Source organism: Mirounga angustirostris, unplaced genomic scaffold, assembly GCF_029215605.1.
Source record: "Mirounga angustirostris isolate CCGP_5_RB_7025 unplaced genomic scaffold, mMirAng1.0.hap1 SCAF_4, whole genome shotgun sequence".
Classification (NCBI taxonomy): domain Eukaryota; kingdom Metazoa; phylum Chordata; class Mammalia; order Carnivora; family Phocidae; genus Mirounga; species Mirounga angustirostris.
Window position 1 is genome coordinate 142,561,240 of NW_026991712.1, and position 23,228 is coordinate 142,584,467.

General features: G+C 42.9%; 1 protein-coding gene across 15 annotated transcripts in view; it reads right to left on the reverse strand.

Moving 5' to 3' along the window:
• The window catches only part of FGGY (FGGY carbohydrate kinase domain containing), a 395,846-nt gene that overhangs the window by 212,176 nt on the left and 160,442 nt on the right, over positions 1–23,228 (reverse strand). For 11 of the 15 annotated variants that reach the window (XM_045897577.3, XM_045897575.3, XM_045897574.3 and 8 more), the window contains one exon: positions 127–351. The exons of the other annotated variants lie outside the window; for them this stretch is intronic. In XM_045897577.3, the coding sequence (XP_045753533.1) occupies positions 127–351 (225 nt within the window). The remainder of the gene's footprint in view (positions 1–126; positions 352–23,228) is intronic. 15 annotated transcript variants of the gene reach the window in all.

Sequence of the window (23,228 nt, forward strand, 5' to 3'; positions counted from 1 at the left end):
AACCAACTGAACCACCCAGGTGCCCCCAAAGAAGTACTTTTAGAACAAACATTATGCTAATCATGCTCACTACCTTCAGATTTTTCTTAAAGAGTTAATTTTTATAGGAAGGTAAAAATGTTTCACCTTCATCTCCGAGCTTCACAAACAGAAGGGGTATAATCTTCCTTAACAAAAGATTCCGGACAGGAGGAGGATGAGCAAGATGGGGCACTCTGGGGCACCTTCTGGGCAGCAGTTGAGAAGGGCTTCTGGAGGACTGCAGGTAGATTTCCCAGCACAGGCAGCATCTGGAGCAAAAGCCAAGGAACACGGGAGACGCCAAACGGGCTGTGCAAGGAGGAACAGGAGCTGGAGGTGGAAGGAGCAGATAAGGCTGGAGATGGAAGGGGGACAAGGCACGCACTGCCATCCCAGTGGAGGCGTCCGAACTCCATCACGAAGCTCACTGCGAGCCTCTGGAGAAGCATTACAGCCAGGGTGCGAGGTGGCTGCATCTGTGCACTTTTCCAGATCTCTCCGGAGCACTTGCAGCAGAAGACAGCAAGTGTTAGGGAGAACACTTGTGAAGCGATTTTGGTAAGAGAAAGATGAGGACCTCCATCAAGGAATGGGCAAGGGAGATGCAGAAGCAGGCAACAGGAGAGGTTTTGTGAAGCAGGCAGTGAGGCCATGGCGGTCACCTGGATATAGGGAGTATGGGAGCTATGGAGACACCGCCTGCATCCCCATTAAGGACAGACTGGCGGCCCAGGAAGGGGGGTCAAATCAGCAGAAAGCTGCTAGCTGCCAGCACCTTTGGGCCACTGTGCCGAGGTGACCCCTGTCCCAGGGCAGCCCCACCCGATGACTTAGCGTACTGGGAGCAGAAGGACTCTGATGGGCACCACTCACTCCAGAGCACTCTTCTGGGCTGGCCAAGGGGCGTGGGGCTGTATTACAGCGCTAATCCTCGCTCTGCCCAATCCTCCTCTCTCCCCCTTCCTATCACAGATGGCAACCCCTAATAACTACCTTGTAGTACCCCCAAATCTATCTCAGCATCTGCTGCCAGAGAACCCAACTTAGGGCAGTCAGCCAGGCCTTCTCCACAGGCCAGTGGTCCTGGAATGAAAATAAACATGCACAAAGATTCACATCCTCCTTTGAACTGGAACCACACCTTTCAGGAATAGTCTATCTGGGCCAAAAGCAGGAAGAAGCTTTGTTTATTTCAAGACCAAACAGAAACAGCTTGGCGTAAGAGAAGGTGCTAGAAAAGGCAGGAATCGCTGAGAAATCACCCCATCAGATCATGCTTTAAGTTTATCAGCCAGAGGGGCATCTGAGGGATTACAGGAGCTGTCAGAAACAAGCTTTAGTGCGCCTTGACAACTGTTCTGGAATTAATCCTCCTTTCGGCTCTTCCTTGACCATAAAATTAAGTTAATCACAGCATCCATTTTCCCAGACTTAATCAAAACCTCACAGCCTCAGCATTGGCTGTCTCTCCTAGCCTTTGTTCCACCACTCATCCATGCATCTTAACAAACATTTCAGGAACAGTGGTGGCAACATTGAGGTGCTAGGGTGTAAGTGAAAGAGGTTCACACAGTGGTCTGGGCAAACCAGGGCTCTCGGCCTCTCATCAAGGGCTTGGCAGGTGGAATGTACGTGGTATTCCCAGGGCACAGAGGAGGGACAGTGAGTTGGCCCAGGAGAGTGCAGGAAATCCAGATGAAGGTGACATCTGAACCCAGTCTGGTAAGATAGGCGGCGGATAGCTGGTTTCAGAGCTAGAATGCTCAGGGGAGATGGATGCCATTAGAGCAAAAAGCGGTTCACTGCTGGGAGCCCCAAGGGGCACAGAGTGTTTGAGGCATTCAGTATGTTGGCAAAAGGGGCACCAGGGAGCAGCAGAGAAGTGTGGGCCTCCAGCAGGGTAAGGAGCCCCAACTAAGGCCATGAGGCCCTGCCAGCCAACAGCTTTGAGTACTAAGATTTGTTTTTTAAGAAGATAAACCTACAGTGGAGAAAGGCTAGAATAGGAAAGAGTTTTTATCTGTAAAACTATCAAGCCAACTGAAATGCAGGCTGTAAAACATTATGCCTAGTATGACTTCATTTTAAGAACAGCAACAAAGGGCGCCTGGGTGGCTCAGATGGTTAAGCGTCTGCCTTCGGCTCAGGTCATGATCCCAGGGTCCTGGGATGGAGCCCCACCTCGGGCTCCCTGCTCAGCGGGAAGCCTGCTTCTCCCTCTCCCACTCCCCCTGCTTGTGTTTCCTCTCTCGCTATGTCTCTCTCTGTCAAATAAATAAAATCTTTAAAAAAAAAAAAAAAGAACAACAACAAAGAGGGTAGATGGACTATTTGTAAAAATACATTCCTGGGGGAAAAAGAAAAGAAAACTGTTTGTTTCTGGATGAAGAAATTATTACTATTTTTTTTTCTTTTTACCAACCTATACTTTCTAAAACTCTTCTACCTTGAACACACATTTCTCATGTAAATTTTTTAAAGGTGTTTCCCCCTTAAATCAGGGTAAACAAATTAGGGCACATGTATCCAGAAACATCCTACACAGCCATCAAAATGAATGAGGAAGAATTAAGGTATGAACTTGGAAGGAAGTTCAAGATAAATTTGGTAAATCGTCAAGATACAGAATAGTGTTCAGAGTGTGATCCGATTTGTGAATTTTGTTAAAGTAGACAAAAATACAAGCATGTCTACTTCCAGAAAAATCCTAGAAAAGTATGCAGAATATTGTTATAGCAGGGATTGGGACCCAGGGTAGGACTTTTCCCTAAGATTTGTGCTTCCTCTCTACCATGACCTTACATTTCTTTTGTGATCAAAGCAAACAAGCTTAAAGTTAAAATAAAAGCAAAATGAAGTTAAGGAGTATCCTGGGCACTTTTTCCAAACCCTGCTCGTCAGCCTGAAGGCAGGAGAGGTCCAAGGACAGTTCACTTCTTTTCTTGATTTGGCTGGCTTCCGTCCCTATCAACACACTCTCATGTTGGGGTATAAAAAAGTAATCACTCTGAGGGTTTGTGGGCTCATGTCCACTGAATTCCTATTCAGACGGGCAGATACAGTGTGAGCGGTCAAAAGCTGGAGCCTACAATTATCTGGTGGTTGAAGTCCCTCTTCACAGGCGGGGGCTACTATTACACCAAATCTTTCCCTACCAGTTTTTCAATTATCTATGACTAATGAGCACTTTGGGAACAGTTTCAGACACACACATAATCCTCTTTCCTGACGTCAGCAGCAGAAATTAATGACTATGTGGATTGCTGGGAGACAGAAAATGCATTATAATCGTCAACAGAACTGTGATCCTCTCCAGGAAGGGCGAGATGGGGGAGGGGCATTGTTATTAACTGGAAGGTTCAGTGTTCTTTTGTATCCCTACAAATAGGAGATGAAACCCAGGGAAAAAGTTGGCTCATGTCCTTGGAAATGTCAGAGAGAGAGACGTTTGGGCATGGGTGGCATGCGACCCTGGTTCCTCTGTGCCTGGCATAGGGCACTGGTCCCTGCTCAGCTTTGCCAAGGTCAACAGGCCATCCAAACTGGCTGGGACAGCGCTCTAACCTGGCCTTGCCAGCAGTTGAGGCTCTCTGAGTGCTTTGGGACTGAAGCTACTTTCAATCTGGTTTAGGAGTGGGGGAACAGAAACAGGACTGTACTCTTATACTCTCCAATGAGAGGCTGGTGTTAATCTTAAGCTATCTTTATACACAGTGGTGTATGTAAGGTTGTCGTTTTATGCAGGCATCCTCTGGGCTGGGGTGATTTTACAGGTGGTTATGACCTGTTCCTGACTCTGGTTGAGCTCCAGACTTAGGTAAAGCATGAACACTCACCAAACAAGACATAATAGCATCATGTGCATATGGCAGCCAGTAGACTGGCTATTGATACTTTCAAAGAATGGACAGTATTAGGGGTTTGACCCATACCAAGCACCTAAATTCCTCTGTAGAGATCTCCATTTAGACGGGTTAGATCAGGGAGCCTTCTAGAACCACAACTGATACAAGACTGAAGGACATTCCGGTAATTCTTATTACTGAATAGGAGTCACAGACATCCAGAACTATTCACTCAATCAGAGAAATTCACAAAAAACTCAAACCTGACATGCTCTGCCATCTGGTGAAAGACAACTTCTGAAACATTAGTTTGTTCATTGCCCTTCATTTGCCTCCTAAAAATGACCTCATTTTGACTAGGAATTAAACCTTAAATTATTGACTAAATGTAAAACTTTCTGATGATATCCTCATCGTTCATTATTTATTACAGAAGTGTTTACTGAGTACCTACTATGTGCCAGGCATTGCTGTGATGCAGAAAATGCATTAAGGAACAAGACAGAGAAGTTCCTTACCCTCACAGGGCTTACTTTCAGTAGACATAGGATTCTCATCCAATACCTCTTCTGAATTATATCTTGTAAATATTTTATCTTGTAAGCTCTTCTGTGGTGTGGACTGTCATTTACAAATCTTTATATCTCTGGTCTTATATTCTGACATACAGGTGGTATTTAATAAACATATTACATAGTTTAAATCAAATTTTAAATGACCCTTACACTATGTTTTGTTTTCTCCCCATGCTTTTCTCTTCCTCTCTCTCCTGCTAAACACAGAATTACTCAAAGATGATTTTATTTATCACTGCATTCAGGTTCCCTCCCCCTAGGACACAGCAGTGTCCAGAACAGTTCTCGGTAATATCCATTCAACTGAATTTATAGCTTTCTTTTAAAAAGAGAAGACCATAGACACAGATCAATAACTTAGACAAAAATATTACACACACACACACACACACACACGATGCTGAGTATCATCTAGGAGAGTAAAGAGAAGTGGAATGTGCTTCCTAACATAATCCCACCAGTAACACATCCTCATCTCTCAAACTCAGAGACAATGTAAGGTATCAAGACCTATGCGTATGCCTAGAAAATGGGGACCATTAGGCCCACGTCTCTCACTTAAGCACCCAGATGCTATGGTGCCGACACATTGTGGACATCACCATCTAGTGGAACAGAGGCTCTTAAATGCTCCTTGGCTAGTCAAGTCTGATTCAAGAAGTGGACAGTGGAGAACCTACAGGTGAAAAGCCACAGGTCTCATTGCTAAGTTAGGTCTGAGGAAGGCAGGATGGACAGCAGGCCAAGGTGTTTGGACTTGTTCTGACAGGCAACTGCTAACTATTATATAGGTCAGTGAGCCAAGGAGTGGTGCAGACAACTTGTATTTTAGGAAGATAAATATCACAATGATAATAGTGCCTGTTGATCAAAACCTACAGGCTTTCTGGTCATGTTTTTGGCATTTTTCAGTTGCTCTCACCTTTCATGCTAAGCAACAGACCTATGAGGCTGGTATTAGAATCACTGCCTTGCAGCTGTAGAAACCAAAGCACAGAAAGGTTATTTAATTTGTCCAGTCACCTATCAGATGAGGGGCACAGTCAGGCTTTTAATCCAGGATTCCCAGATTCCAAAGTCGAGGATCTACCTTCTAGATCATGTAGATTAGAAGGGGCTGATACTGGAGCCACGAAGAATGATCTCAAGTGTTTGTTGAGTCATGAACAGAAAAGGAATGGTTTCATTTGCAGAGGCTCCCCTGGAGGGTCATGTCCAGGAACAAACCCCTAAGAGCCATGAAATCCCAGCATGCTCAGATCTTCTAGCTCCTTCCTTTACTGCCTTAGGGAGGTTCCAAAAACAGAGACCCTGGCCTGCGAATGGCCATTGTGACCATCAACCTCAGCGTATTCCTTTTGCAGGACAGAAAACCAAAGCCAGGGAGGGAGGTGGCTTCTCTGGGGCCACCCTGCTGTGGTGGCAGAGTCTAGATTGAAGCCCGGGGCCACACTTTTCCACACCCCTGCTGTGGCAATACTAGCCTGTACCCACCCCCAGCTGGGGTAAGAAGCTCACCCAAGCCAGGACTCTAAGTCACAGGGCAAACAAGAGGGTTGGCAAAATCCAGTGGATTCTAGCGGTGTAAGCTGCCGATTCTCAACTATTCAGAGCATACAGTGCAGGCTTTTCAGCTTGAAATCATCCACTTTGACACCCACAGTGACCTAATTCTCTAGATAATTGCCAATGCCCTATTTTGCTCTCACCTAGCCTAAGGCCACCTCCAAAAGCCTTTCCTGGGTAGATCATAATTAATCACTTTTTTCTTCTACAATCCCACAGCATGTTTCTCGGAATTACATCATTCTGTTCTACATAATGACTTTTTTCCTTTTGCCTCGTTCTTCCATGTTAGATTATAACCACCTTGAGGGTATCGCTCTTGTCACAGGTGTATTTGCAGGAGGCATGCAGTTTAGCAATTCCGGTCAGAAGATGGGAAGCCTTGTGATGGTGGGCAAGTGATTTAATTTCTTTGCTACCGTTTCTTCACCTATAAAACAGCTACAATACCGCTATTATATTATTTGAGAATCAAGCAAAGTAATACAAATAAAGCACTTTAGGATGCTGTCTGTCATGTGGCAAATGCTCAATTAATAGGAGATATTATAATGGTTACAACAACTCTGTATTCCTGGTCTATGTGATATCGCCTGGCATATAGTGGTTACTCAGTTCATTTGGGCTGAGTTTATAAAGCTTGAGGAGAGATCCTTGATGTTACAGCATGTGGAGATATATGCTTTTGGGGTCATGAGAGCAAACCACAGAGACTGTGAAAGCTGTTAAAATATTCACAGTGATGGAATTCAGTTTTCCAGCACAAAAAATGTCCCCCTGTAGTCATATCTCCATGGCAAGTCTCCAGAGTGAAAAGTGCAGAAGGTGTTTTCTTTGGAGTTATTTTAAGGACTAAATGTTTGTTTCATGAGGAAAAATGATTATTTTGTCAGCAAAAGCCTTGACTGTTAAGATGACCAATGCTTTCAAGACCCAGGACAACAGTTTGGACATAGACAATTCCCCCACTCTGAGGGAAAGACAAATCTGGGAAATAAAAATATTTTAGCTATCATTGTGCTGAAGAAATTAACGGGTTTAAAGCAGTATCCTTCACATTTTGGGTTGGTTTTATTTTTTCAGAATCTACTAAAGAAGTCACATAAAGAAAAGTGGGACTCACACAGGCACCTCTATTTTTCCTTTAGTCCCAAAGATTCATTAAAAACAAACATTAGAGGGGCACCTGGGTGGCTCAGTCAGTTAAGTGTCTGACTCTTCATTTCAGCTCAGGTCATGATCTCAGGGTGGTGGGATCGAGCCCCGCTTAGGGCTCTGTGCTCAGTGGTGAATCTGTTTCAGATTCTCTCTCTCCCTCTCCTTCCGCCCTTCCCCTCTGCTTGTGCTCTCTCTCTCTCAAATAAATAATCTTTAAACAAACAAACAAACAAAAAACCCCAAACATTAGAATCAGGATCATTTAACAGAATGTTTTATCACTAAAAAGACAGGAAGGAGATGATCTCAAGATAAAGAACATTTAAAAAAATATATAATATGCTTCTATGACCTAATTTTCTCATCTTATCACATACCCCTTTGTCAGGGGCCAGTGTCGGGTCTCTAGTCTAGACTACTGTTTGCAAACTGCTAGTTTACAGAATGCTAACAACCTCCTAATAAGGGGTGAATCTACAGGATACTGAACCACAAGCTCTCATGTGGAAAAAGTCAGTAGGTCCGGTGTTCACCACACAAGCCAAACATCTGGTGATTTGAAGACATCTGGGGCTTTTCTGTCATGTAGACCAAACATGATTCAGGTAATTGACCAAATTTTTCACTTCCCAACCAGATGTCTTACTTTCATATAAATGAAGCCAATCTTGTACTTTCATGTGCAAATAAGCTAGACATAAATTCACCCCTGGAGGGCAGAATTAATTGCTTATTCTCAATGAATACTAAATTACATATTATTTCTTTTTTTTCCACAATTCTACCTTTGAAAAAGGTTTTCCACTCTTGCTTTAAAAAGCATATATTTCATCTTAGAAACATTCTGTCTTTTAAAATGTTTGTCCTCTTTGTATGTTTTATAGCAAGGCAGTGTGCTGTAATGAAGAGTGCAGTCTTAGGAGTCAGGATGAATTGGGTTCTAATTCTGTGCACAACCCCCCCCACCCCCAAGCTTTTAAGGGCCTTGGAAAACGTTACTTAAACTCTCTGAGCTCAGTTTGTTTTGCAGTTATAAATCATTAAACCCATCTATAAGGGACACCATGAAGATTTGAGACCATTTGTTCATTCCTGTGATACACATCAGGCACTCATTCTATGTGCCTGTCACTGAGAGACAACAGAGAGCCACCATGCTGTCCTCTGGGAGCTGGCAAGACACTGGCAGGTGCTCCAAAGGGCGGCTGGAAAAGTCACACTTCATATGCTGAATGGCAACATACTGTCCAACAAAGGCAATGCCTTTATTCAGGATTTTTAATAAAAGTATAAGCAACTTCAACTGTGGATCATTTTTAAAGGGAGTATCAAATTTATAAAAAGGAAGGACCTGTCTGAAACCTTTCTTCTTCTTGTACTGCTTTCAAGGACAGACTGGGATTTGCTCTCATCATATTTGTTTAAAGAATTCATGTGGTTATCAATGACCCTCCACCTTCTATGCCGTTGTCCTGACAACCAACCATTTACCAGACAGAATATGGAAAGCAGATGACAGTGTATCCCTTCAGTCTGGTTTAGTAGGTAAAACTCAACAGTACAGAGACAATATTCAAAAGACCAGGGTCTTTGTGCATGAGATCCTTCAAGGGGAAATAAATGCGTAGATATGAACTTACACAAAGAAGACAGCACTGCATTGAGAACTCAACCAGGCAAGGGGAGGCTGCCATGGGACCTCACTTCTAGTTTAATAGCCCTTGTGGTTCAGTAGCCAGGCTACAATAAACACAGCATAGAAAGACAAAGGGCTAAGTTTGTTGTTGCTATTGTGTTTATCCTGAGATGTTAGATTCTTTGATCACTAAAGCCCAGAAACATCTCAAATATATGAAGAAATGAAATGCGGCAATCGGTTTTAAACTTTCTTCCAAGGACCAGATTTTTTTTTTTTTTTCCAAAAGGAATCTTTCACAGAACCCTAGCCTATAGATCTGATCTAGTTCAAGGAGAGAAGGGAATGTTCAAGAGCGATGAGCCCTAGCACTGACATTTGAAGGACATCAAGATATAAGGGGCTGAGGAACAGAGGTTTGAATCTAAAACTTAACCTACAGTAGAGACTGCCAATCTAGAAACATGAAAGAGGAGAGGAATGGGAGTCTGGAGCTGTAATACTAAGCCCCTCCTCTTAGGCTTTCCTGTAATGCAGGAGCTGAAGAAGTGAAAAGTGTCCACTATTCAATCACAGAGACAATGACCTCACCCTGGGTGAAGGAGAACGGCTGGCACTGCAGCATCCAAGGAAAGGAGTGGAATTTGCCAGGTTGGCATTTAGCCAAAATGTTAGAGTAAAATCCCTGAAGCCCTCACCCACACTGCCATGGGAATTCAGCAGGGGAAGATTCCAAAATTGATGCTCTCACTTAATGTCATTTAAATCTCCAACTATGTCATCCAGTGTGTATGTTATGCAACGCAGGAGGCTCATGCAGACTGTGGGGAAAATGCTCCAGTGTTAACAAGATGGAAGCTTCAAGCTTCGTCAATGAAATAGAATCTGATTTCTCCAGTTTTTAAGTTTTTCATTCTTTGGACACAAGACCCACGAGAATGAAGGACCTTAGGCAAAATGGAAAAGGAAGGCTGGCCCAAAGCCCAGAAGTGTCCCCAGCCGTCAAATCCCTTCACAGTGGCCACAGGGGCCACTTCCAGAGGGAGCACTGAGGGTAGAGGGAGGGAGATCCAAGCTCCAACAGATTTCAGTGCATGGAGCTGAGAGGAGAGACAGATAAACTGTGCAGGACTCCACCCTTTGGCACTGTCTCCAGGGAAAGACTTTGGGATTGTACAGATCTGGAAGGCGATCAAGGGTGGACATCCACAGAGAGGGGCATCCAAGAGGCCAGTCCACTGGGCCCTCGTCTGTATGATCAGAATTGATTTTTTTTAAAAAACAAAAATAGAGATCATGAAGCTATTCCTCAATGTGGTTTTCCTTCAGTTTACAAAGACAATACAACTTCATTACAGACAATTCAAACAGTACAAAAAGACAAGAGAAAAGACCCTCCCCTTAATTTTCCTCTTCCCAGAGATAACTACAACTGAAATGTTAGAAAGTATTAGAGACTACCATTGCAAAATATGAAGATACAGACATATTTAATTGTAAATAAAAGGGATAATATAAGTATGCAATTTTATATTCTGCCTTTTGAACTCAAAAGTATGTCACAGACATCTTTACTCACCAATGAGTATAGTACATTCTTCTTGAAAATGTATCATATTCTGTAATTTGAATGTACCATATTATTTAACCAATCCCTTAGTACTAGACACTTAGTATGTTTGTCAAATTAAAAACACATCCAGACTTAATAAGAAAAGGCTTAGTAAGGATTACTATAAGGAGGTAAAGCGGTTTTGCAGCTGGGGAGGGGAATTATTGTAATATGGAGAATGCTGTGACCACAAGATCTGCAACTGTCTCAGGAGTTAGACAAAATGGTCTTCTTTTACACAGTGGAATAAACAAGGTGAGAAAGAATGTAGGGAAATGGGGTAAAAGAGTGGTGCGACTTGAAAGTAGATCAGAGAGTGTTTTACTCTGAGGTAAGTATATTTTGAGGGAGAGACCTGTGATAGTTCAATTTATGTATCACCTTGTCTGGAAGTTTGGATCTGTAAGCTACAATTCTGTCCCAAATATTTTGTCAAATATTATTCTGAATGTTTCTGCAAGGGTGTTTTAGATGAGATTAACACTTAAATCAATAGACTGCGTAAAGCAGATTGCTCTCTGTAATGTGGGTGGGCCTCATCTAATCAGTTGAAGGTCTGAGTAGGACAAAAAGGTTGACACCTCTCCCTAGTCTGGATCTCCTCAGTAAGAGAAAATCCTTTCTGCCTGACAGTCTTCTTCTTCTTCTTTTAAGATTTATTGATTTATTTGAGAGAGAGAGAGAGTGAAAGCGTGCATGGCAGGGGGGGTAGGGGCAGAGGGAGAGGGAGACAGAATCCCACGCAGACTCCATGGGGAGCCTGATGCCAGCTCACTGTTACAACCCTGAGATCATGACTGAGCTGAAACCAAGAGTTGGATGCTTAACCAACTGCACCACCCAGGCACCCTGTGCCTGACAATCTTCAGTTTGGTATATGGGTTTTATCCTGCTTTGTGACTTGCACTGAAACATCAGCACTTTCTGGGTCTTGAGCTTACCAACTCACCCTAGAGATCTTGAGGCTTGCCAGCCTCCACACTCTTATGAGTGAATTCACTGTACAGTACATGTGCACACAATACATGTGTGAACGCACAAGTGTGCACACACACACACACACACACACGGGCTGTTTCTCTGGAGAGCCCTGACTAGTATAGGACTCTTAAGGAGGGCTGTATCCTGGCCCAGGGTGAGGATGGGGCAAAGTTTAGGGCCCCGACGGAAGGACAGAATCCTAACCAATGTTTGGTTAACGAGCATTTTGTTCCAATTGATCAGTGAGGACACGCAGGTCAGCTAATCATTCATAAGACAGAGAAAGGGAATTTGGAGGGTCTGTGTCTGGTCTTGTCCTAAGAAAACAAGGGAGGTATTCAGGAGTCTTCTCAAAGTCAAATGGGGAACAGTAATTGCGGTAGGCCATCTCTGGAGCACCAGGCGTGGCGGCATTTATTAACCTTCACGATTTTCTAGGAGCACAGGACTTAGGGAAAACCCAACACTGTCATTTAATTATTCTTACTATAAATAATACTGTAAAGAACATCATTGAACATGCATGCTTGCCACATGGCATCATGGCTTTTTGAGGAACTTAGGAATGGCACTTCTGTTACCCTTCACTTAACAGGGGAAGCCATAAATAAACAGGTGCCTGATATCCTCCAACCCAGTAGCTCACATCCTCGAGGAAATGGAAAAATAAGGCAAAGTATGAACGATTTTCTCTAGCTTGAAAAATCAAATCTGAAACAACCTAAATCTCCCTCCTTCGATGGATGCTCTCCCAGTTTCCCTACTGTGTGAGATAGAATAGAACTAGACTAAGTGTTGAATTTTGGAACGCCCAGGTTCAAATCCACTCCAACATTTACCAGCCCTAAAACTTTGGGTTATGTCACTGCTCTATTTCTCCTTGTCTAAGATGGGAAGAATAATACAGAGGAGAAATGTTAGAAAAATGAATGACATGATGGACGTGAGAGAGCCCAGCACACTGCACAGCCCTTAACTGATTTCCCATAAATATGTTACTTTCTCTTTCCCCCCCATATAAAGGAAGTTATATAGAGGACATCATGATACAAGGGAAGGGGGCTATTTTGTACTAAGTGCTAGCTGTGATCCACGCAAGGTGTGACACCCTACTTTACAGCTCTTACCTCACTGAAACTCATAAATCCTGTGAGGGAAGGGCGGCCACCCCCATCCTGCAGATAAAGACATCCAAACACAAGATGGACTTGTAACTTGTCTGAATCCCACCTTCCAGGAAACATCAGGATTGGACTTAAGATGGCAGTTGCTCTGATTAGAAAGCCCACTTCTTCTCTGTCAGCCAAATGAGTGAAAACACTCCCCTTGCAAGGCCCAGGTAAGAGCTCTTAGTTCTACCCATTCCTTCTGGGAAAACTACCCTGTCCTAAATGCAGCACTTGCAAATTCCCTCGCTACGGTTCTGCTTGGTAATCTGCAGCCACCCTCTGCAATGCAAGGCTGGTACTGCTTTCCCCCGGGCCTAGAGCCAGTGACCCAGGCCACGACTCAGCGAACTATCCAGCAGAGGCTCCAGGATCCCACTGTCTTCCCCGCCCCTTGCAGTTCCTCTTGGGAACAATTGCAGGAGCATGCAAAAGAGGCCGAAGAGAAACCAGCTCCACCAGGCCTAAATAATTCACAAAATGAATGCAGAGCACAGCTAGCTTCCATAGCACGAATAACCTCCTGAACTAAAGACAGCAAAGTGGAGCCTCTGGATTTTCACTATTCTTACCCCGAGGTGAATGGGAAGGGAAGAGATGAGGAGGGAACCACCACTGATTCGATGCCTGGGGGGCAGCTACTGGCATCTCCGTTTCTCAACAGAGGAAACTGAAGCACGGAGCCTTGCTAAGCACTGCAGTTCCTGGCTCCTGATCCCAGCTGCCTGGCTCCAAATCCTACTCTAGGGTATTGCCCTTCCTAGTTCTTAACTTAAATGTTTGGTCAAAACCAAGTAAAACCTCAAGGCCTTCAAAAAGAAAAGGAGGAATGAAAAAGGCATGAGCGTTCCTGCCGCCAACTCTCCAGTTCTTATCCCCATCCTGTTCCCTCATTTCTCACCTGCTGCATTAGGCCAGCTTATCAAAGTGGGTTCCCCAACAGGCAGTGTGAACAGCTCCTGGGAGCTTGTAGCGAAAGCGCAGGTGCAGGCTCCACCCTAGACCCACTGAGGCAGAAACTCAGAGGGGCTGGGGGAGGTGCCGGCAGTCACCCTTCAGGCAGTGTTGATGAGAACCCTTGCATTATCACTGGGTCCCCATCCCCGAGTTCTGGTCAATGGTTATGAAGGAAGACTCTAGAATCCTTATTTTTTAAAAAACTCCCTGGTGATCCTGATGCCCAAGGAAAGGGAAGCACAGACTCCTCCCAAAAGAAATGCTTTTACAATTAAACCATTTAAGGGCATTATGTACTAATGTGCGACCTTTACAACTGCCCCGAGGTTTAAGTGATGGCTTCTTCTGTAACTAGCTGAATGACCTTGGGCAAGTTACTCTCCGGCCTTCTCCTCCTTTGTAAAACAGAGTTCATAAACACATACTTCAGAGTGTGAAAATAAAAACGATTAACGCAAAATCCTTGTTATCGTGTCTGGTATGCAATAGACAGTAAGTTAAGTGGGGGCAATTTTTATTAATTACCTGATAAGAATGAAGCAAAAATAACCCATGTAAAAGAACCTCTATTATATCAAACGGAAGGGGTTGGCTGCACAGGAGGGAGACCCTTTGGCATCTGCGAACCTTTCCAGTTCGCTTGGGGTCCCGCAAGGCGTGAGACTCTCTCTCGCAGGGAAATGTGACATCCTCTAATTATGCTGCCTTGCACAAATAAAAAATGAACCTGGAAGGATGTGGAAGGGAAAACGGGGTGCAGTGTGAGAGTATTCAGAAACAACGTGAAGACAGAAACAGCTCGGTGCCGATGGAGCTGGAGGTATGAACAGGAAACCCACACTTCCGGGAAGGCTGAGCCATCTGACACATGGGACAAAGGTGCACAGCGAGGGGCTTGCTGCCTGGCCTTCCCAAGACTGAGCTGCACCGCATGTGCAAGCCACAGGAGGAGAAAGGTGCAGAAAGGGGACTGGAGAGGCGCAGACAGTGGCAACAGGGGACGGCCGAAATTGGCATTCAGACTAAAATCCAGATGAGGAAGATTACATTCTACTCCGTCTCCATTTTAAAACAACTATTCCCCTAAGGTGTGAAAGTAACAAACTTTTCCTCTTCCTCTTGGAATCTGTAAATCTATCTTCCTAGGATGATCATGTGTTTTCTTTTGGGTCTCCATGTCTGCTCCAGCTGTGCCTTCTCCATTGAACATCCTTCCCTGCTTCTTCACATGCCTGACCTCTACTCACTCCTCAGAAAGCAACTTATAGGTGACCTTCTCTAGGAAGGCCACCCTGAGTCCCTGCCCCTTCCGCACCTGAACTGATCTAGATCCCCTCTCAGGAGCTGTCATACCTAGCATCTAAGTTAACTGCCACGTTTCCTTAATGCAGTGTTTACCAGAGCGTGGTTCACACACAACAGGTTCAAAAAGCTGCTGTTATTTGAAAGCAGATCTTGATGCAAATAAGTTCAGGAAATGCCAAGCTGCACTGAGACAGGTTTCTATACCGCAATGATTCTCAGACACTTTAATATGCTAGTGTGCACTGAGAATCTCTAAGGGAGTATGAAATATGAAGCCCCAATATGATTTGATCACGGGGAATTTTTTTCCCTAAAAACTATCTGTAGTTCCAGAGTGCACAGGACAGGCTCTACTGCTATCTTTTACTGACACCATCTGCTTTCCTCCTTCCCAGACTGTAATTTCCTTGTGGGCCACAGTTCTGTTCAACAGAGCATTTCTGGTATCTACATAAGCACCTGCTATATGGTAGATACTTGCTGAAAGCCAACTGCATGTTAAAAAGCTAACATCACATTTCCCTCTTCAAAACCCTCCAGTGGCTTTCTGTTATTACCCTGAGGAAAACTTCGGATGCCTTCCTCCAGGGCTCACAAGGCTCCACATTTTTGAAATCTCTTACCCCATCTCTTGCCATTCCCCTTTTGGACCGCATTCTACTAAATTGGCCTTTTTTTACTTCCTCAAAAATGCCAAGCTTCTTTTTCTCCCTGGGACTTTGCACATGCTCTTGTTTTGTTTTGTCGTTTGCCAGGAACACTCCTGCCCACATGTTCACATTGCCGAAACCATCTCCAAGATGAGGTCTCAACCCAGAAGTCTTCTCCCCATCTCAGCCGGCATCTTATTTCCATCGTAACACACATCATTAGTGGCCGACACTGACATGTGTTCAAGATCACGTTTCCGTGATGTTCACTTGTGAATGGGCCTCAGTGGAAGTCGAGCTGGGGAGGAGCCTTGGGGCATGGGACTGGCAGTGGGAATGGAGAGAAGACCATTTAGAGGTGATAATGAGCCGAGGTGGTCCAAAGTTCCGTAGCATGGTCCAAAGCTCCGTAGGCCCTTAGATATATCAAGTATCTTTGGATAATTATTAGCTTCGAGGGTTTCTGTAGCGTGAGAGCAGTACCAGCCCAGGCAGGTTTCTGCTGGGGCCACGGCAGCTAATGAGGGCGCATGGCCCTGCCCTCAAGGGACGTATACTCCAGTGGGAACATTAAATCCATAACTACAAACAATCCATGAAAAATTCAAATGTAATGAGGGTTATAAAAGGAAGTGCAGACGGTCTGTGGTTTGCATAGACAGGACACACAAATTCATCTGTACACAGGATTCGGGAAGCAAATGCATTTCCCTTGTTCCTTGCTTTTTCTCGAGTGTTTCAGGCCTTGTCTCCTTGACCCACCTGTGGGTCACTAACCCACAGGTTAGTGGGTTAGAGCAGAGTGGCCACTAACACACCTGTGTACCTGGCACAGTGCCGGGCTCAGAGCGGATGCCTCACAGGCATGGTGAGGGACTGTCATATGCCTCTTACTGGTGAAGAGTCTGAGGCACGGGGCAGTTAAATGATGTGCCTGTCGGAGGTCACTCACATAATCACTGACAAAGTCAAATCCAGGGGATAATTCTGTTCTATGCAGAAAAGCTGGAGTCTGAGTACAGCTTCTGGTTTTGGTTTTTGTTTTTTTTAAGATTTTATTTATTTGAGAGAGCGAGCAGGGGCAGGGGGAGGAGCAGCGGGAGAGGGAGAAGCAGATGCCCAGCTAAGCATGGAGTCCAATGCCAGGCTCCATCCCAGGAAGGCAGACATTTAACAGACTGGGCCACCCAGGTGCCCTGCTTGTTTTTTAAATATTGTCAAGTCATTCTTCCACAGTGATTCAGAGAAAGTTCTAGAGCTGACTAACTGGCTTCAACTCATCTTGGCTGTGTGCCCTTGGGCAAATTATTTAACCTCTCTATGCCTCTGTTTCATCATCTTTAAAATGGGGATAACAGTCTCTTAGAAGACCATTGAGTGAGTTATGTGAGTTATTAGAAATAAAGCTCTCACAACAGTTCCTGGCATATAGAAGGTACTCAATAATGGTAGCTAAACTTATTATATTAATGCATTTGCTCTTTCCCCAAATCTGCTGAGTCACTGTTTTTCTTAGCTTTGATTAAATGTAGCTACAAATCCACAAAAAAGTGACATAAGAAAAAAAGAAATTTCTCTCTCATGTAAAGAAGTCCAGAGATGGCAAATCCAAGGCTGATATGGTAGCATCATTAAAACTCACTGTTCAGCCATCCCTAGAGTATGGCCTTTGTCTTCCTTATCTAAAATGGCTGCAAGAACTCCAGCCAACCTCCCTGATTCAGGCTTGCAGGAAGGAAAAACATATCCATACTCCGCCCACCCTCTCTTTAAAGGGGACCTCTCGGAATATTTCCGCTTACATCTCAGTGGCCAAAACTTAAGACGAACCTATGTAGCTGCAAAGGAGGCTGGGAAATGTGGTCTTTAAGAGCCCTATGTACAGCTAAAAGTCTGAGTCTTATTAATAAAAAGGATAAGAGTATAAATATTAGGTGGGCATTTAGCACTTTTTGTACTACTGGTCATGTACCACTAGCTAGTGATGAAATTGGAAAGTTCATTCCAGTCCTGTCCCATTTTACCAAAGTTTTGGGCTTCATAACAAATCAAAAGACATTTTCTGAGCCCACTTTCTCAAGATCTATAATGCTATCTCTACTTTAATTATTTTGAAAGCACATCCCCCTTAAGGGAAATGTAACTATATGGGTCTGATTCACTCTAAATTATTGAAAAATTGATTTTTTTAAAAGGTGTTTGCTAGCCAAGACTTTTTGAATCATCCTAATGAGCTTAAAAAATAAAACCACAAACTCTTTCTTCTGAAGAGCAGAATGTTCTCACCAATAAAAAGAGAAAAACTGAACCCCAGATTATGTGATTACACATTCCTTAGTGATAGATAACCTACCTTTTCTAAATCTTTGACTTTCAAAAAAAATCCTCATTTCTCATTATTATCATGATGAATTTTACTTTAAAATGCTTATTATTTACTTCATATTAATTATGGATTATCAATAATTGGAGTGCTTTTATGGGCCAATCTTTTAAAATAATGGACATGATAGTGATTCTTCATGGAAGCATTACTTATTGATGTATTTTTCCAATCACAAGGATATAGAATGAGGCTCATAAAAAAGTCACATCTGTGATTGAACTTCGCTTTCAAATAAACATTATAGTCCCGAACAAATGCACTTTTACTCCCTGGCAAGCTTACCAGATGTCTCCTGCATCACAGAAACAGGCCATAAGAAGCTATTCCTTTAAGGGCAATGGAAAGAAAGATGGAGTAGGTGGACTGCACAGGAAAAAAGGGCAGGAATACAGAGGATACAAGACAGAGTGCAGAAGATACACTGGATCTGGCCCTGTTCGCTGAGATGACTCAGAAAACCAGTAAGCCAAATGATTCAGCACCATCTCTATGAAAAATGCATGGAAATGACTGGAGGTTTAATTGACTAAGTAAAGAGCATGAGCTTCTAAAGTCAGACAGGCCTAGTTTTGAATCCCTGCTCCTCCATCAAATAAGTATGAGATTTGGTGCCAGTTATCTAACCTCTGTGAGCCTTGATTTCCCTATCTGTAAAGGAAAATAATAATAGTACCTGCACCTTATGGTTCTGTTGGGAAGTTTACCTGATAATTCGCATAAAATGCTTGGCAGTGGTTCCCGGCACATAATACACACTCAACAAATGATCACCATTATCAGTACACGATTTCCTTTTCCTCTCTTTTTAGACTAGATATCCTCCCTTCAAGAGCCCTTTATCCCTCATCTTTTATTCTTTAAAAAAAAAAAAAAAAAAAAGGCAAATTGCTGGAGGTGCAGGTGAGGGTGGAGAGGACTATTTGAATTCATCTCCCTAGGACTTCTAATTTCATTGAGGTGAGGAATAATAGTGAGGAAATTGCTTTAGACAAGGGTTTCTGTTCTTGCTGTTGATTTAAACTGTCACTATCTGCTAAAAATGAAAATGCAAATTTTGAACAAAGCCAAGGTTTCATCTAGGACAGGAAGGCAAAGTTTGGGTTGGCAAAAATTAAACGAAAATGCCACTTACTGAGCTGGCACAATAGAAATATCTCAAAAAGCAAAGAACAAAAGTCAAACTAGATACAGAAAAATAGGCAATTTATGACTTAAGACCACAGTAGAAAATAAGCCTCTTTAGGTAAAATTTAGTTATAATCACAAATTCCAGAGCAGAATATTTTATTCTTATATAGGTCCATGGATTTCATTCTCAAATAATAAAAAATAATCTGTTTCTTCGTAGTCTACTTTTCAATAATAATAATAAATTAATAATCTGTTTTCTCCATAGTCTCTATTACACATCCCAGGCAGGGGCCTAGGTATGTCTTAGTCATGCTGTCTCTCCAGCATCTAGCACAATGCCTGGCACATGGAATATGCAATAAATATCTGTTGAACAAATGAGTAAATGAATACATGAAGAAGTGATTTTCAACAGCATTTTCCTCCATTCAGGTTGACAGTTTTCCTGGAGAACCATTAAACTTGGCCAAAGCAGGTGGGGAGTAGTAGTGTTTCTGATCACCAACCAATGCAGGACTAATGAAGCTAGCCAGGTTGCTGACCTTCCAGTATGTAACGGCTGGAAGAAATCTGAGAGACCATCTACTCCAATGGGTCTCAAAGTATGGCTGGGGACCATCACCTGGGAACTTGCTGGAAATGCCAGGGCACCAGCCCCACTCCACATCTTCTCTATCAGAAACTCAGCATCTCAAGAATCTCTCCAGGTGTTCTGATATGTGTTCCACTTTGAGAGTAGCCGATATAGTTCATTGCCCTCAGTTCACAAAAGAGTAATGGAAGCCCAGGAAGGGAAAATCAGTTTTTTCAGAATCATCCTTTGTAATAACTGGACAATGAAAAGGTACCAAATTTACCACTTCTTGGCTTTGTGCTATTATTTTGCCTCTCTGAGCTTCAGTTTCCTCCTGTAAAATGGGAAGACTACTACTTACTCATGGTGGTAATAGTAATTAAATGACACTATATATAAAGGACATGGACCATGGCAGATATTCAACAAAGCTTAGTTCTCATACCACCCTGTTCCATCATGCTTTAGGGTAGACTGAGGGATAGTGTCATAGGATTTGAGATCCAAAGATGTTGGAAAACTCACATTCAACTTAATCACTATGGCGGAGACTGAGAGTTGGCCCCCCGATATACATTCTCTCTTCCTCCTATGGTATATGTTATTTCAGCTGTGTATATGGCCACCAACTAAAGAATGCATTTCCCAGGCTCTCCTACAGCTAGTTCTGACCTTGTGACTAGGTTCTGGTCAATGGGATGACAGCAAGAGTGATACGCATAATCATTTGTTCCTGACCTTAGAGGGAAGGAACATAGGTTCCTCTTCTTATTTCCTTCCTGAGGACTGGAATGGTTTTCCCTTCAGTCACATGGACCAAACCCTATGGAGGGCAGAACACCAGTGAAAAAGCCTGTAACCTTGAATCCATTCAGGTACACTACCAGCCCTGGACCAGGAGAAATAAAATCCTTTCTTGTTTGAGCCCTGGAATTTGAGATTTTATTACAGCAACAGCCTGTATTCTAAGTAATAAAAATCAGGAACTCTAGTCATATATATACTTATTCAAAAACAACCATAAAATTACATGGTATATACTAGATTCTTTCTTGTTGTGCCCATAAGCCATCAGAATGTTCTAGAAATAACAATATTTCAATATCCAAACTGAATCTCATAGACAATGTAGGACTGTCAAATAAATTAATTCTCTGTTACCAGGTCTTATAACTATGTATGTGTGTATATATGTGTATACATGTACTATGCATATATATATAATATACATAAAATATAATATTATATATTACAATATAAGTGGAAAATTATATATAATATTAATTATATATGTAATTAATTATATATGATATTATATATATAATTTTCCCTTTATATAATTTCCTTTTTTGGAAAATGTAGTCAAGATTCTTTTTTTTTATTGGTCAAGATTCTTGTATCCAAAAACTATATATATATAAATAAATAAAACCAAAGCTCTCTCTTTTAAATAAATGGTAATTTTTGCCGGGGCAAGAACTTTCTCAAATATGAAAACATTTGTTCTGGATTCATACAAGTGGGCTCGAGGTTGGAGTCTGCTACCAGAAAGACTACAGACTTCACTTTAGATTTGTGTCTGGCAAGCCCACAAGAGGCTCTAACATCAGGCTGTTTTTGAAATAATTCCAGGGTGACCCAAGCCATTAAAAGAGGACTCAGCTGGTGATAAAAGGATCTTGGTAAACATGATCATCAACTTGACAAACACATTCATCTGGAGTCATCTAGCCCTTGATCTGTACCCCTATAAACTGACTTGCCTGAAGAGTTTACTATACCCAAGAGAGTCCAGCTCTTGGTTACCACCTGGTTATCAGAGAGTCTCTGCTCTTCCCATACTTGCAGAGCTGGGCTGGGGGCGGCATGGTGGAAATAAATCAGTTACACTGGCCAAGAAGTAGTTAACAGAGACCTGAACTACCATTCCCAGCATCAGGAAATAGGATTCTATAAATCAGACGTTTTTCCCTATTGGTTTTTACAAGATACTCTCTGTGAAATATATCCAAACACAGACACGTTCCCATGGGAACGCCCGTTTCTTCCTATGCACAGAGCTGCACTAAAGGGAGCAATGCACCCCGTGGACAGCCTCTCTCTTCGCAAGTCCGAAACCTGTTCAGTTCAGTCTCTTACTTTAGACTCTTAGCATGGCAAGGACAATGCCAAAGGGCTTTCCCATGAGCTGGGCTGTGGATGATTTGAGCATCATGGAAAGAGAACCTGTGGGAATCTGTGTCCCGAGACTTTAGGTTCGTAGAACCCTGAGCGAAGCGGGTAATTCATTTCCACACCACTCTATTTTGTTGGCGTTTATGTTTATTAAAAATATACACCCTTACTCCCTTCTTGGTGCTCACATGTCCATGGTTCTGATAAGGCAAGAAAAGTAATTGCAGAGAAAGAGGATGAGCATCAGGAAGAGAAAAGAATCCTGCCGGGAAAACACACAAAGGACCTTGAGGAGGTAGAACCTGGGTTTGAGCCCCAGCTCTGCCACAAACTGATTCAGAGTTCGTCCTTAATTATTTCACCTTCTTGACCTTTAGTTATCTTCCTTCTAAAACAAAGTACATGTTTGCTATGTCCCTTTCCAAATACTAACACTCTGAAATTATTTTTTTAAAAATTAAACAACTTTATATTCTAAAGGAAAAAGAATGGCACAATGGACGATGTCATTTCCTTGTTTAGAATTCAACAGTTCCCTGATGCCTCATGCAATGGTTTCTAAACGTTTTAAGTGTGCATGACACTAAAAAGTCTTCAGCATGGATTCCCAATGTACATATTACTTATCAATTATATATATGCATGTGCTAGTGGATTTATAAGGCATACATGTGTATCATGAAACATACATAAAAATAAAAAGAATGAAATAAATAGAGGTAAATAGAAATTCTAAATTTCTTTCCATACTCATTGGACCATCTTGCTTGACATCACTTGGGTCATGAAACCCCATTTACAGAACATGGACACACGGGATCAAGTTTAAGCAACTCATCATGGCACAGAAAGGCCATTATAATCTGGTCCCTGCCTGCTTCTCCAGCTTCATGTCTTCTTCCTGCCCCAAACTCAATGTTCCAGCAACTCCTTGCCTGCACACACCATATCAGTCAGCTCTGAGCCTTTACTTAGGCTCTAACTTCCATCAGCAATACACTTTCCTCAGCTCTTCACCTGAAAACCACCTCCGCATCTATGGCAGAGAGACTAAGTTGCCTACTTAGCACACACCCTCCCCTTCTTTCTTAATAACACAACTCTGATGTTGTTGGAGGCTGCAGTGTGACCAGGGAAAAACTTATCTTTTCCAGCTCCCCTTACAGATGGTGGTATTCATGTGATATACTTCTGGCTTTACAATGAGATATACACAGAAGTGACTGGGTGAGGTGTCTGAGGGAACACCCCAAAATGGAAGCAGCTTCAGTTAACACACACACACCTTTGCCCTTTGTTCTTGTCCTTCTTCCGCCTGCAACATAGACTTGACACTGGAGGCAAGACAATAAGACCAGAAAAGCCAGCCGTGTGGTGAGGGGGTCAGGTGCAGAAGATTAAAAGAAAGGCAGTGAACTGGAAGACAGAGATCAGAGGGGAGAATGGTGCCGGAAGGGGAGGTCATGGTGTGGGGGGTGGGGGGGGTTCTG